Source organism: Abramis brama, assembly GCF_963993115.1.
Source record: "Abramis brama genome assembly, chromosome: 18".
Lineage (NCBI taxonomy): Eukaryota > Metazoa > Chordata > Actinopteri > Cypriniformes > Leuciscidae > Abramis > Abramis brama.
Window position 1 is genome coordinate 15,887,377 of NC_139980.1, and position 16,652 is coordinate 15,904,028.

Here is a 16,652-nt window from a genome sequence, read left to right on the forward strand (position 1 = left end):
TTTATGATTATGGGCAAGAAAGAAAATGAATAGAAGTGTTGATTTTGAACTAGATTTTGATTTTGAAAGTCTGAATAACAAAGGTGAATGGTCAAAGGTTATTGTAATGAATTTAATATAAGTTACAGTTTTAGGAGGCTGTTGAAAAGATTATTTGTTTATAGTGAGAGAGACTGCTTGAGTAGAGGAAGGGATGGTACTCTGTCTGTCTTTGTTATCGGCCTGCTAAAGCAAGCTTAAACAAAATAATGATAATGAACCAAAACAACCCAGATGACTTTTGTAAATGTCAAATGAATAATGAACAGACATGCTTTGAAACTGACTATGTAAAATTAGGTAAAACAGAAAGAAAAATGTGATATCAAAAAGCGAACATTGAAAATGAGCAGTTAACATGTGTTTCTAGTATGAGTGTGTGTGATGGTGACAGCACTTTATGTCTTGTATGTGTTAGTTTGGGGTACTCTTATTTCCTGATTTTGTGGAGATTGTGTCATTAACCTCTGGAATGAGTGTTTTATCATTACAGATGGGTTAAGTGAAACGACAAAACTTTAAAGAAGCTGATAATTCTGAGTCAATTTGATGAAAAGATGATACAGAACATGGGACAAGCTTTTACTGGATTGGTTTTCCAGCTATTGCTATTGGTAATTATGACTACATTTGTCATTTATGATGTTGATCTGAATTACTCTCTGGCTTAGTATTTATGTAAATTGGAGTTGTGAAGTGAAGATTGCCGTCCATTATGGGGTAAAAACTCTTGTCTAAATTCAAATGAGGGTCTAAATTTAAATAGACAACTAGGTGGGATCATTATGGTAAACATAAAAATAATAGCCTTGACAAGTCTCTGATATCCCCTGAGTGTACATGTGACGTTTTAGCTCAAAATACCCCAAGATAAGTTTTTATTGCATGTTAAAGTTGCCACTTTTCGGGAGTGAGCAAAAACACAGCGTTTCTGCATATCCCTTTAAATGCAAATGAGCTGGTGTCTCCTGCCCCCTTTCAAGAAGAGGGCAGGGCTTCAAGAGCTTGTGCTCCGCTGTCAGGACGCACTGAAAATATCTGAAACTCCCAGTAGTGGCGTTCAGTTTGAATCGGAGTCAGACAATAATGCCTATAGACAGAGCCAGAGAATATATGCTGCATGGAGATAGAACAGGTATAGTTTAGTTTAATTATGGTTATATTTAATTTAAATTTAATTAACTCATGTTGTCGTCTTGCTTTTATCCATTTTATCCACTATAAGCCTGTTGTAGCGGACCGCGTCCGCATGATGGCCAGTACAAGAAGTGCGGGCCATCATGCGGACGGGCCAGTACACTGAATAAACACAGTACAAGAAGTGCGCATTAAAGTCTTATCCATAAATTCTCTCTCTCCCTTGCATTATCATCAACATACACAGCAAATTACACAAAAACACTTACAACTAACAGCAAACAAATATTTACAGACATTATGCCTTTTCGGGGGGTGCTTAATAAACCGGTAAACTTTATATTCGTAAAACAACTCCTATGAACTGTGATAAAGTGCAGGCTCTCCCTTTCATTACTGCCATGATCAGTATCGCTCCGGAGACTATAAACTGGATCATGAACAGATGGTACTGATCCATCCTTGAGTAACAACTTCAACCATGGCGTCATCAGTGACTCAGATGCCGGGAGTCTATGGAGACTCTTATGTTCATTGGTACATCCAACAACAAAACGTTATGTTTTTTGGCGCAGACATTGTATACCCCCAGCTGCCACAGCGAATAAACAGAAATGGCGAACTGCTAAAAAATGGCGACTGGGATCTATGCTAATAGAGCAGATTGTCACCAGTCATGGGTGCGGCTTCCCTACTATTATGTAAGAGTAGGGGGAAATCAGAAACCACACATTTGGAGAGATTGTTAATTATTTATGGGGATTATAAAACAAGTATTGGGTGGATTTGTATAATTATAGGCTGGTTGTTTACACACACTGTAGAGACACATTGGTGTTCAAACACCTTATAAAAATGAATTTTGCTTAATAGGTCCCCTTCAACTTTATGCAAATGACGAGCGAATATTAGGAGCGACAACCAATAGGAGTGAAGACTGTCAATAGTTCAGGCATAACTGGACAGCTAATTTATTTAGTGATTTCACTGTTCAATATCATTGGCCAGTAAACATATACAAAGAGATATATATATATATATATATATATATATATATATATATATATATATATATATATATATATATATATAAAAAACATAGATTGATAGTTCTTGTTGATTATATGATGCAACAAGCAATTTAGCACATGATTTGTCAAATTCAAAATTTGGCAGTATAAGCCAGTTTAAATTCTATTTTGATAGATTGTTCATCTGGTTAATGATTTCATGCACTAGCACTGCTGTAGTGTATATAACAACACCTTCCATTAGCAGTCAACAATATTTATCATCTGTGATGGCATTTTCTAAATATCTGTCCAGGCGTGTTTTTTGTGTTACCAAAACATATACATAATGCCACTTCGGTGACAGTTGATTATTGTAGAATCAACAAAACTGTGGTTGGTTGTTTTACATATTGGTCAGATGGTCTCTTCCTGTCTAAGTAGGGAATTATTGTCTAATACAAGCCCAAAACTGGACTAGACTTTATGTTGAGAATCAAAAGTCTGGTTTTGTGACACTTTGCCCCATAGCTTTCTCTCTGGCCACATATCCTCATCAATACAGGCTCAGCATATAAACATGACAAGCAGTAAAGCTGCTGCTGACTAACAGAAAAGAAAAGCATCTAAACGATGGAAGGACTTTGCATGAATTTTATCATTAGCTTATTTAACCCAAGTGAAGAAGTTTTTGCTACGGTCTCAAAAGTGGTGTTGATAATTGTGAAATTTCACTGGTATCTTATGTACAACTGAAATTTAGCATCACGACACCAGCAGGTGTGGAGCACAATTTTCCCTTTTCTGTGCTCGAAATGTGCGGAGCGGTTCCAGAATAGAGAAGGAAGATGAGGAATTGTGATAGAGAAGCAAGAAAAGAAAAAAAACGTAAACTGACCGTGCATCAGGAAAGTGCTCAGCAGTTGATCTGTAGCTACTGGCTTTATCTCTGTACGCAGATTCATAAACCTCCCCACCACCAGGGGCGCTCTCCTAAAACCCAGGATCCTGCAGGAAGAGATCAAGAAGCTCATGATTCATACAGTAATGACACATCAGCATACAATTGATTGTCAGACTAGGGGCCAGATTTACTAAACAGGGCAAATTAGCGTGAGTGCAATTGACCGTTCGCAAAGACCCGTCCCCTTTAGTTACGCCCCACCATGTTCTCACGCAGTGAAATATACATCGCGGAGCAAAGAGGACACTGACAACGCACTGACAGACAGGACAGAGCAGATCACTTTTGATTTGAAACAGTCTCAACTTTCAAATTTAGTCATTTTCTAAAGAAATTTAAACAATAAATACCATTTTATGGCTCTTTAATGTGTCGTTAAAGATCGCTGTAGCGCCTCAGTTAAAACTGCTCGTGAACCGATCATCTCTTCCTTCTAGTTAATTTATTGCATCAAATAAACATGAATGAACATCAGAAGAAATGTTGTTTCAACCGTGGAAAGATGTCAGTACACACCGTTTTTCAAGTTCAAATCCACCAACGTTAATCTACTAACTCTCCAGACTGCTTTGTCGGACAAAAATGGCGGATTATGATTGGTCAGATCGCCTGTCAATCAAACTTCCTGCAAAGAGTGAATTCCACAAAAGCGCAGATGGGAGTGTAAAGTTCAGCGCGATCTACTGACGACACTCAAATTAAAGAACACAAACGCAGTCAGATCATATCCATAATGACCAACGCAATCTACCAGGTAGCGTCTGGTTTAAGACGTGCTTTTTTGGGCGGTAAATAATGGCGCAAACATCAGTACATTGACGAGCCCAAACCTTAATCACCTAGTAAATCACCTTGCGTGATTCAATTAAATACTCTCCTCCCATAAATTGTGTGTCTGAAAGGGAAACTCCCACAAATGCATATGTAATAAGATCAGCTGTAAAAATAACCCTGTCCACACCTTTGCTTAGTAAATCCTGACTGTAGTTTTTTTAACACCAAAAGAAGGTTTGTGCTGGTGCAAGCTGTTAGTAAATCTGGCCCTAGGTATAAATGCCATGTAAGATGGACAGGGTTTTTTTTGTGCACTACTGATAGTGTTTCAGTGACATAATTAATCATGTATTGATCAAGATGACGATTAGGAATTTTCACTAGAGCAGGGGTTTTCGAACTTGGGTTTGGGACCTCCAGTAGGCTGCAAGGGCCCATGGAAAAGTTCAGAGAAAAATATTATTCTAAATAAAACAGATTTAAATCATCTGACATTATTACTGTTGACTGTTATTCTGCTTTCTAAAAACTGGTAGCATGAGATTAATTAATTATTTTAATCTATTGACAGCTATTTTAACCGTATTCTAATATTCAAATTTTCCAGATAGTACTTTACACTTTTATTTTTTCATAATATATAGGGGTCTTTAAAATATTCAGGTCAGTAAGATTTTTTGGTTACACTTTATTTTAAGGTGTCCATATTACAATGTAATTATACATTTAATAACTGAGCAATAATAATTAACTACATGTACTTAGTATAGGATTAGGTTTTGATTTAGGGTTAGTTGCATGTAATTATGCATAATTTATAGTTACTACTACAGTAATTACATGTAAAGTGTATCAAGGACACTGTAAAATAAAGTGTTACCGATTTTAAAAAAAAAATGTTTTTGAAAAAAGTATCTTATGCTCATCAAGGCTGCATTTATTTGATTCAAAAAAATAAATAAAAATACAATAAAAACAGTGATATTCATCATCATTACTGTAGTCTTCAGTGTCACACGATCCTTCAGAAATCATTCTATGATGATGATTTGCTGCTCAAGAAACATTTCTGATTATTATTATCAATATCCAAAACAGTTGTGCTACTTCAATTGTGGAAACGGTGACAAAAAAAATTCAGGATTCTTTGATGAATAGAAAGTAAAAAAAAAAAAGAAAAGTCTGAAAAATCTTCAAAGTAATTTAATACACACACTATATACATACATACAGTTGTGCTCAGAATGAATGGCACCCCTGGTAAATATGATCAAAAATGGCTGCAAAAAATAAATCTGCATTGTTTATCCTTTTGATCTTTCATTCAAAAAACATTGATGTAAAATAATTGAAAGTGTGTGTGTGGGGGGAATAAATGTTTTTCTCCAAAACACGTTGGCCACAATTATTTGCCCCCTTTTAAAATACTTTTTGCAATCTCCTTTTTCCAAGATAACAATCATCTCTGATTCTTCTCCTATACTGTCTGAAGAGTTTGGAGAACACCTGACAAGAGAACAGAGACCATTCCTCCATACAGAATCTCTCCAGATCCTTCAGATTCCCAGATCCATGTTGGCGTTTCTCTTCAGTTCAGCCCACTCAGTTTCTATAGGGTTCAGGTCAGGGGACTGGGACGGTCATGGCAGAAGCTTCATTTTGTGCTCAGTGACCCATTTTTGTGTTGATTTTGAAGTTTGTTTTGGACCGTTGTCCTGATGGAAGATCCAACCACGGCCCATTATAAGATTTCTAGCAGAGGCGGTCAGGTTTTGATTTATTATCTGTTGGTATTTGCAAGAATCCATAATACCATGTATCTGAACAAGAAGTCCAGGACCTCCAGCAAAAAATAGGCTCACAACATATAAGATCCAGCAGTATACTTAACCGTGGGCATGGGGTACTTTTTATCCCTGTTCGCACCAAACACATCTGGTGGGTATGCTGCCAAAAAGCTCTTTTTTTATTTTCATCTGACTATAGAAACCAGTCCCTTTTGAAGTTCCAGTCGTGTCTGACAACTGAATATGCTGGAGTTTTATTTTTGGAGGAGCGAGGAGGATTTTTCTTGAAATCCTCCCAAACAACATGTGGTGATTTAGGGGATGTTTGATATATATTTTTTAGGCTTTCTGACCCCAAGACTCAACTAATCTCTGCAATTCTCCATCTGTGATCATTGGAGAGTCTTTGGCCACTCAAACTTTCCTCCTCACTGCGCATTAAGACAACACAAGACACACGTCATATTCCAGGCAGATTCGTAACATCTTTAGTTAATTGGAACTTCTTAATTATTGCCCTGATGGTCAAAATGGGGATTTTCAATGCTTAAGCTATTTTCTTACAGCCACTTTCTATTTTGTAAAGCTCAACAATCTTTTGCTGCACCGAACAAACTACATCCGTTGGTTTTACTCATTGTGAAGGATGATTAAGTGAATTTGGCTTTGTGTTTCCTCATATTTCACTCCTGTGAAACAAGAAGTCATAGCGAGACAATTTCATGTTCCTAGTTACCCTGGTGTGCTAAAAAAAGGTAAATATTAATGGGAATATACTTCAAAGATATTTTACACGTAAAACATTCTAGGGGTGGTAATAATTGTGGCCAATGTGTTATGGAGAAAAACATTTATTTCATTAATGTGTTTTTTATTTATAAGAGTTTCTAGACAAGCTGAGCACTGTAACCAATCAAAGACAGAAGTGAATCTGAGGCCTAAAGAGATTTTTTTTTTTTTTTTTTTTAAAGAGACCCCCTTTTTCTTTAACTCTCATGTCATTCCAAGTATGCATGCAGTTATTTTTCTTGTTGAACACCAACGGCCTTCAATGCCACAAAAAAATGTGAGTGAGTTCACACAGTATCCTCTGGAAATAAGAAACATTGCCTGGCAAGAAGCTTTAATGGAAAGAAAAACGTTGGCAATTTGCAAATTACTCTAAAGATCATAGTCAAAGTTTTTTTTTTTGTGTGTGTGGCTTTTTTGGATAGGACAGTAGTTTTTTACAGGAAAGTGTGGGGTAGAGAGAGAGAAAGGGGAACAGGATCGGCAAAGGACAGTTGTGCTATACGTTGCACAGTAACCACAAGGCTATCGGCGCCCACCGATCACAGTCAAAGTTGACACGCAAGAATGTAGAAAGACTCTTGCCGAACCAGCTTCTAACACCATGTTTGCGAACAGTCAATAAGCTCACGCTGAACAGGAAGTCAAACAAGTCATATGAAACCTTTGATCAATCTCTAGTCAGAACATTCAAGTTTTGGTCAGTCATATTGCTTACAAGTGTAATGTATTTGAAATTTCATTATCAGGATTTTTATGTGGTGTTGAATTTCTGATGTATAAAACAGCAGTTATGTAATTCAGAAGCATAATTCTCAGCTTTGATGTTTTAAATGTGTACACTGAGCATTTATGGGCGTGTCCCAGGGGTTAATTTTTACTGAATCGAACAGATTCAATTTGGTTGTATATGACACTTGTGAAGAAAACAAGGTAAAATCAAGATAATTATCACCCTAAAACACTGTCCACAGTTGGAGAAATGCACAATTCCCTGTGTAATTATTTGTTATAATTATGCAGCCTTAGTGTGTGTTTGTGTGTGTACACACATTACCTGTCCAAGTGGAAAGCAGCAATTTCTGCATTATGCCGATCGTACCCCGCATACGGCTCTCCCTCGACCACATAATCTCTAGTGTACCTAATAATGAGAGAAAATAAAGTAGATGTATACAACAAAGGCAGACACAAAGATGCAACTTAAAAGACTATGTTATCCATGTCCTAATGAACTCAGGCGAAACCAAGTGTGCAAGCTATACAATTAAATTATTAGTTGTCGTCTTCATGTCTGGAGTGTCGTGTTGTGTGTACACACCCAAACTGAATCCTCATGGGACCAAATTATGCAAGGAATAATTGAATACAGGTCGTTGAATTAGAAGAAAAATAATTTTGTGTGCATGTTTATTTTTCTAATAATTCAACTGCTCGGAGTCAATTATTCCGCTTATACTACAGTTACCACACCTCGAAACTTTGTTCAGATGATGCATTTCAAGACGTCTGTCCAGTTTTCATCATAAAACGCTCTTGTATAAGTGTAATACTAATTTCTTACACATCTAATCCCATGCCTCTGTTGCTAATTCCAAAACATAATATTAGAGTTAGTACCAGAGGTTTGAGCCACTGATAGCAGACTAATGCTGGGGACACATTAACGACTAGCTGAGACAGACTGAACTGAACACACTTACAGAATGTTTCCATCGACTGCAGCAGATTTTAAACACCGACTGTGTGAACACAGACTAAACGCGACCTTTGGGCATGATCAGTTATAAGTATCAAATTACATTCATAATCGGCCTTACAGTAAGTGTGTCCCCGGCTTTATGCAGTTATTAATGAAGTTATTAAAGAGAGAGAGAGGTAGCAATAATGAGAAAGCATGTGCATCAATATTATTTAATTTATTCAATTTGTTTTTTGTTTTTAAATTAATTTGTTAATTCTTTTTTTTTCCTATTATTGACAGTAGGCTAGCCTAATTAATGAAACACAAAGCCCTTTTAACAAGTAGGCCTATCAGTATTTATTTATTTGTTATATTATCAGCAATAATTACGAAAACCCGTGCAGCAGGACTATCAATTTATTTATATATTCAGTTTAATTTTCTATTGATTATAGATAGGACTATATACTTTATTTATTAAAATTAAACTGCACATTTCCATTGATTGTGAAGTTAGACATCGAAAAAGGCAGATCAAGCATGGGGCTTGTATCCTTTTTTCCATTATTACGTCAACTACGCAAAGTGATATGGAACTGTAATGCGGTCAAGACCTGCCTGGAACTACTTTAGCCGTGCGTTTCCCTGAAAATAATCGTACACCTTAGAACGTTCGTCAACCAATCAGATTCAAGCATTCAACAGCCCTGTAGTATGAACAATATTAAATATCAGACATGTTCTGGCTGGCTATGATCGTATGGTGTCGCATAGCATTTTCACATTCAGTGTGGACACTATGTTATGATTAGAGTAATTAGTCAAACTACTCATAACGTAAATACACACACACCTGTTATTACTTGTTCCTTAAACAGCAGGATGTAATGAGCAAGCATAATATTGTTTTAATAGTTTCAATATAACCATGTCTCCAACACACAACGCCCTCTGGAAGTCTTAATGCCAGACCAATTTTTCAACAGAAACTTGTTGGGTAGACTGTATATAATCCTATAATACAGTGGCTATTACACCCACAAGAAACATGAGTACTGTGGCCATGGCCTGCTTGGAAACCTGAAATATATATATATATATATATATATATATATATATATATATATATATATATATATATATATATATATATATATATATATATATATATATATATATATTTCAGGTTATATATATATATATATTTCAAACATATATATATGTTTTCCTTTCCAGAATATATTGATGTTATTGAGGTTAAGAGTGCTGCAAAAAACAAAAATTGTTTTCACATTAAGGCAAATGCGCAGACAGCATTTATTCTTCTATGTCATTCTGAAACTATAGACACTGCAGCAGATTTTTAAGAAGAAAACAAAAACAAAGTAAAAGCTCAACATAATAAATACTCCAGGTGTAACACTACTGTTGCAATCTATTCAACGTTTATACTAACTTCCTATTTGTAAGATATCCCACATTCCACTTTGAATGGCACACCCAATTCAGCCGTTTGGGGCCAACATGTTCAGTGCGCATGGACTGTGAAAGCTCAGTCTGGATGTGAAGCCATCACAGATAAGGTGTGTTTGATCGATGACCTCAGCGATGAAGGGCAGCAGGAGAGTTCTCACTTATCTAAAGTCCCTGTAGATCCACGATAAATCTAATAGGCTCAGATGAGAGCAGACAGCTAAACTCACCTGAAATTATGTCAGATCAGCTTTGAGCTTTAAATGCACATGCTATTTTATCCGAGAAATATCCTGGTAATACTTTACAAATAGGTTAACATAACTATAGTATTTTATGATAGCTAATGCATCAACTAAACATCTTTTACATCATTTATTAATGCAGGCTCAAGTTAATTTACAAATACACTTTTTTTATGCTTTTTTTAATTAATTAATATTTGTATACATTAACACATTTTTATTAGTTTAAATTAATACTTTTATTCAGCAAAGATGTATTTAATTGATCAAAAGTGACAGTAAAGACATTTTAAATGTTACAAAATAAATGCTGTTCATTTGAACTTTCTATTCATCGAACCCTGAAAAAAATGATCATGGTTTCCAGAGAAATATTAAGCAGAACAACTCTTTTCAACATTGATAATAATCAGAAATGTTTCTTGAGCAGCAAACCATCATATTAGAATGATTTCTGAAGGATCATGTCACACTGAAGACTGGAGTAATGATATCAGCTTTACCATCACAGGAATAAATACATTTTTTTAAATATATTAAAATAGAAAACAATTATTTTAAATTGTAACAATATTTCACAATATCACTGTTTTATTGTATTTTTTATCAAATAAATGCAGCCTTGGTGAGTATAAGAGACTTCTTTCAAAACATTAGAATGGTAGTCTATATGTAGAAAATTCATTAACCTAATTTAATAAATGCTGAGAAAATGATTTTGGATGGTTTTCTACTGCAACAGGAATTGTCCATTTTTAATTTCATGGTGCCTTTAAGATGGGCGGCAGGTCCTACACCTCGGCTAGCAGATGTTTGGTAATTAACTGTTTGTGTCGCATTTTCTTATGCTTCCTGTTTGTATTTTTGTTTCATTTGTATTCTGTTCTACTGTAGTTATGCTCTTGCTTTACTACACATTTTGAAGCCTGCTCAGGTCCCTGAAAGACGGAGTATAAATAACAAAGACTATTATTACGTCTCTTATTCATTCACATCTTTTTCTATTTCACTCACTGGCTTTTTCGTTCTCTAATTTGCTCACTCGCTCTTCCCCTCACTCTCCCTCTCGCTAAATCACTCACTCCTTTCATTTGGACTTCATTCAGACTCTCATTACTTTCTCTCTTTCGTTCCCCATATTAATCATCATCTCCTCACCTCTTGGGTTTGAATACCACTTTCTGTCCTCCGTCGAGCACCAGCAGGGCTTTCAGCTGGGTGCCTTTATAGCCCACATCCGCCCTCTCCACGCGAGCGGTGGCCAGGGCGTTCAGCACAGCGGCGAGCTCGGGCGTCTCGTCAGGGTACACCTCCCGCGGACCCACCCACTGGGCGGCCACTTCCCAGGGCGACTGCAAGGTGTGTGTGAGGCGAGCTCCTTTGGCCAGGGCCAGGCTGGCCTCCATCTTGCGAAAGGCCCGGAGGTCCCGGCGGCTGGCGGCCGATCCCTCTCCTCCATCCAGCAGGAAGACCTTGGCCAGTCCGAGGAGAAAGAGCACAGCGCACAGCACCACCACACGCTGCTTCAGCTTCATCACCTCCCGCAGCCACCACGCCTGAGTCTGCCAGGAGACACGCACTCACGCCTGGGACATGGCACTGCCCGCTGTCTCACCAACACCACCACCACTGGACGGGGGAGGACGGGGGTGAGGACGGAAGACACTTCCTGTGAGAAGAGAGAGAGCGCTTGTCATTTTAACCGAGCACAGTATTTGACTCAGAATAGGTCTATCATGAGCCAGTGCTGTTATTTATTAAGGCTGTGAACAAAACTTTACTAAACATTATGTGTAGCACACTTCCCATCTCATAACTGCGATAATCTTTGTGCTTTGTTACTTTTGATAGTATTAGCTTTCAAATTGTGTCAATTTTATACCACTTTGGCACTCTTTAATGTGGTGTGAACTGATCATCTCTTCTGCTTTTCTACTAGTTATGGCACGAAATAAACATGAATGAACATTTTGAAAGATACAGCAAAACTTATTAAAATCTGTATCATGTCACATGTAATCGGTAAATCAGCGTTTCAACTGTGGAAAGACATTACAAATAACATTACATTTACCTCAGAAAAGCCATTCAATGTCCAAAACTCGACAGTTAGCTAGAAAAATTAACTCCAGTGAGGAACATTTTCTAAATAATATGCACTATATTTCGTATTCATTATATTTTTAATTAAACCTGTTCTACAATATTTAATGTCTAAATGAATCCATCGAATGAATAAACGAATAAAGTAAAAATGATATCGATAACACTATTTTACAGTGTCCTTGTTACACGTTACATGTAGTTACTAAAATAATAACAATACATTATGCATAATCACATGCAACTAACCCTAAATCAAAACCTAACCCTATAGAAAGTACAAGTTAATTAATATTACTCAGTAGCACTTAAATATATAATTTTACATTGTAAAAAGGACACCTTAAAATAAAGTGTAACCATTGTATCATTAAAAGGTTATTATAAAAACTGCCGTGTGTGCAATTATATTATAGTAATGTATGACAGGGTTACAGGTTTACAGCATTAGTTCAGTGATTTATTTTCCTTTGAAAAAAACTGGCATGTACTGTACCTGATATACATCCTAACGAATCGATATCGAATTGAATCAATATTGGAAATGGATTGAATCATGAGATTTGTGTTAACACCCTATGGTTTATCTTGTACTGTGAGACTGACAATGAGACAATGACGCACTCACTGATGCAGGAGAGCTTCCTCCGTTATATAAGGTTGTGTGTGTGCGTTAGCGTTTGACGTGACGACCTCTCGCACACTTCAATCCTGCTAACATATGATCTGGAGTCCAGCCCAGTGTTGTGTTCAGGGTGGGGCTCAGGTGTGTCTGTCTGTTACTGTCTGGAGGACGAGTCTGCTTTCTGTGCCATCTCTCTGAGCAGTCTTGATCTCCTTAAAGAAGAAAAACAAGACAAAAATAAGAACACAAAGCTTATGGTGCATCAATAATTACAGCTAAACTAGGTGGGTCAATGCAGTCTATCAGTTTATTCAAAAAGACATTCAAGATGCGATTCATACGTGAATTTTGTGCTGCTTAACATTTTTGTGATTTACTGTCTTTACTGTCACTTTTGATCAATTTAATGTGTCCTTGCTGAGCAGTGAAGTATATTATCTTGTACCATCAACATACATAGAGTATATATAAACTTGTGCGTGCACACGAACACATCACTACTGTGATGAATTGTACACCGAATGGCTCACTTTGATGAGAGGATGGATTAGACCGACTGTCTTATAACAACAAACGTGCAAGACTCATGATGGACCTCAGGGTGTAAATAAAAAGAGAAAGAGCCGCCCAAGCAGAAGCAGCAGTCTCTCGGCCCAAACTCACTGCGGTGCTGAGCAAACACAGACTTCCTGATCTCAGCCTGGGGCTTATCTGTGTTTGAAACACAAATACACATTTACTACAGCGCTCTGTGAGCTCACCGAGCCCACTCACGGCAACGGCATAAAGCCAATCGATTGGCAGACATCCATAAAATACATCGCTTTGATTATAGAACATAAGACGAAAAATCACAATGCAAGGTTTTTTTTCTAATGCTATATCGATCTGTGTCGATTCTCTCTCGACTCTCTCTCTTTAGACCTAAGATGACAAATGCTCATCCAAGGCTCAATGATACAGATGGCCTGATGGACTCAGTTTGAGAGTTTCAGGTCAATAAATCTTATATTCTATAATTATGCGCATGCACTTTTTTTAAACATATAAATTGGTTTTCTGGGATGCACTCATTGCACTTAACATTGTTTTTGCAAATTTTGTTGATTTAAATGTGTCACGAATGTCTCCATCCGTCATGGAGTTTCATTATAGCTGTAGAACTTCCAGCTATTATTGCAGTTCTGTTCTCGAAATTGTTTAGTCAAGCGGTATGCCAAGAGTGCAGCTATTGAGTCCAACAACTGAACTGAAACATTTCACTGTTGTGTTCCAGACTACAGTATGTGAGCGGAGAGGAGTGAAGCTGAGCATTCAGAAGATTTTTTTTTAAGTTTTGAAAGTCTCTTATGCTCACCAAGGCTGCATTTATTTGAAAAAAGTTTTGATTACAGTAATATTGTGAAACATTATTACAATTTAAACTGTTTTCTATTTGAATGTGTTTTAAAATTTAATTTATTCCTGTGACCAAAGCTGAATTTTCAGCTTCCAGTCTTCAGTGTCACATCAGAAATCATTCTAATATGATGCTCAAGAAACATTTTGTGAAAACAGTTGTACTGCCTAATATTTGTATGGAAATCAGTCTGTGATACCCCCCAAAACAAAACAAAACAAAAAAACAGCATTTATGTGAAATTAAAAAGTCTCTACTGTTTGATCAATTAAACGCATCCTTGCTGATTTAATATTAATTTCTGTAAAAAAATCATACTGATTCCCAAATTTTTTAATGGTAGTTTATCTGATATATAGATAGATAGATAGATAGATAGAGACTTGACTTTTAAACGTCTTTTATTTACAGACATAATATATATAATAATATATATATATATATACAGAGAGAGAGAGAGAGAGAGAGAGAGAGAGAGAGAGAGAGAGAGAGAGAGAGAGACTTGACTTTTAAACTTCTTTTATTTACAGACATAATATATATATAGGGATGAGAAGGGATGGGCAACTTCGGTCCTGGAGGGCCAATGTCCAACAGAGTTTAGCTTTAACCCTAATCAAACACACCTGAACAAGCTATTCAAGGTCCTCAGGATTACTAGAAAGTTACAGGCAGGCGATTTTTTCAGGGTTGGAGCTAAACTCTGTAGGACAGTGGCCCTCCAGGACGGAAGTTGCCCATCCCTGAGATAGAGACTTGACTTTTAAACTTCTTTTATTTACAGACATAATATATATATATATATAGAGAGAGAGAGAGAGAGAGAGAGAGAGAGAGAGAGAGAGAGAGAGAGAGAGAGAGAGAGAGAGAGAGAGCTGGGATGATACACCTATCTTCCTATTCGACACTATCACGATACTTGGGTGGCGATACGATATATATTGTGATTTTTAAGAATTGCGATTCTACGATTCTAAGTATGCGATTTTTCTTTGCTATTCTAACTCTAGGCTATGGGGAAAAGTTGCATGATACACTTATGCATGATGGTGCAGGTCATATATCCATAGATGTCTCTCCATCTGCCATTTTTCACTTTCTTGTGTCCACTAATAAAAAAAGAATATGTACATCATGAAATACTCACTGATACAACACATATCGCCCTCTGCTGAAATAAAAGAGGTAACTTTGTATAGCCTATATATTGTTGAGTTTATATAAACTATAATATATAAAACTAATATATATATATATATATATATATTTATATATATATATATATATATATATATATATATACACACACATATGTATGTATATATATATATATATATATATATATATATATATATATATATATATATATATATATATAGTTGAGTCTAGAAATCAGTCTAGAAATTGAGTCTACAAATCAACACACACACAGACCCCATGAGGACCACAGTCTGTGGCGACACCCGTCTCGCAAACACTGGAAAACATCTTGAATGAGCCTCTAACAGAGAAGAGCTCTCACACAGAAAGTATTTTATCCATATTAAAACAGCCCTGCATTTGAACACTACTAGCCCAGATCATCTGGGCTTCGGTCGAGTGATCAACTCATCATCATACACACACACATCCAGGTGAGTAAGTGTAACATTACATCAATCATGACCGCCTACAGCATATCCTGTACACGCAGGCACTAATGATACACACTCCGCCATTCATACAGACTCCAGCTACACGCTAACACACGGCTGTCACACCTAAACTACCAACTGTTACACAAACAGGTTCAAGTGTAGACTTGTGCATGAAAACAGACGGGCTTTTACATTTAAGATGCTCAGTAAGGTGATGCTCCACTGCTGTCATGCGTTTAAACACACCTAATACTGACTGTTATCATATTTACGCAATACAAGGAATCATTTGACATAAGCACAGTTTGTTTAATATCCAAAAGTTAATAGAAATGTGTGTTTTCCCAGTCAAATTAAGCTGTCGCGAAATTGTATGCATTTTAAACGCTATAGTGCTAATGGCGGTTAGCCAGCTAGCCCCAAATTCCCTCGTTTTCTTCATATTATAGCGATAAAATCACCACAAATATAATTCAACGACAGCTCTGAGTTCACCGAAGGTGTACCTCTTTATACGAGTGTCAGTAGTTGCTGTTAGTGAGTTAGAGTCCTAGTTTTTAGTCAGAGTATACCCGCACGGCTAACAAGCTAACAGTGAAACCGTGACATTTGAATGTATCGACTCACCCTTGCGCTACTGATGAAACAGAAAACCCCCGACTCTCAGTTGGTCGCGGTTATCATCGATATCCAGCCGTCTGTCCGTCAGGCTCCATTCACTGCAGCTATTCATGTGTGTGATTCTCTGTGTGCGGCTCTTCCTGGCTGAATGTGAACACACAAACACACACAAACCCTCCGCGTCTTAAAGTGAACACGGCATATTAGTGTTCATGGGCATTTATTTATAACGGAATTAAAAAATAAAGCGAATAACTATCGTCATTTCAATTACGGTATCTATCTTTCTATACACACACATTGTGTTTTCATGTTTTCCATAGACATGATTTTATACTGTAAACTGTATATTCTATCCCCAAACT

General features: G+C 36.7%; 1 protein-coding gene across 1 annotated transcript in view; it reads right to left on the reverse strand.

Annotated features, from left to right (window-relative positions):
* The window catches only part of fam20b (FAM20B glycosaminoglycan xylosylkinase), a 32,279-nt gene extending 15,627 nt beyond the window's left edge, over window positions 1-16,652 (reverse strand). The window contains exons 1-5 of the mRNA XM_084091356.1: window positions 16,294-16,652; window positions 12,634-12,842; window positions 11,061-11,571; window positions 7,558-7,644; window positions 3,085-3,194 (exon numbers count right to left, since the gene is read on the reverse strand). Coding sequence (XP_083947482.1) covers window positions 3,085-3,194; window positions 7,558-7,644; window positions 11,061-11,437 — 574 coding nt within the window. The 5' untranslated portion in view covers window positions 11,438-11,571; window positions 12,634-12,842; window positions 16,294-16,652. The remainder of the gene's footprint in view (window positions 1-3,084; window positions 3,195-7,557; window positions 7,645-11,060; window positions 11,572-12,633; window positions 12,843-16,293) is intronic.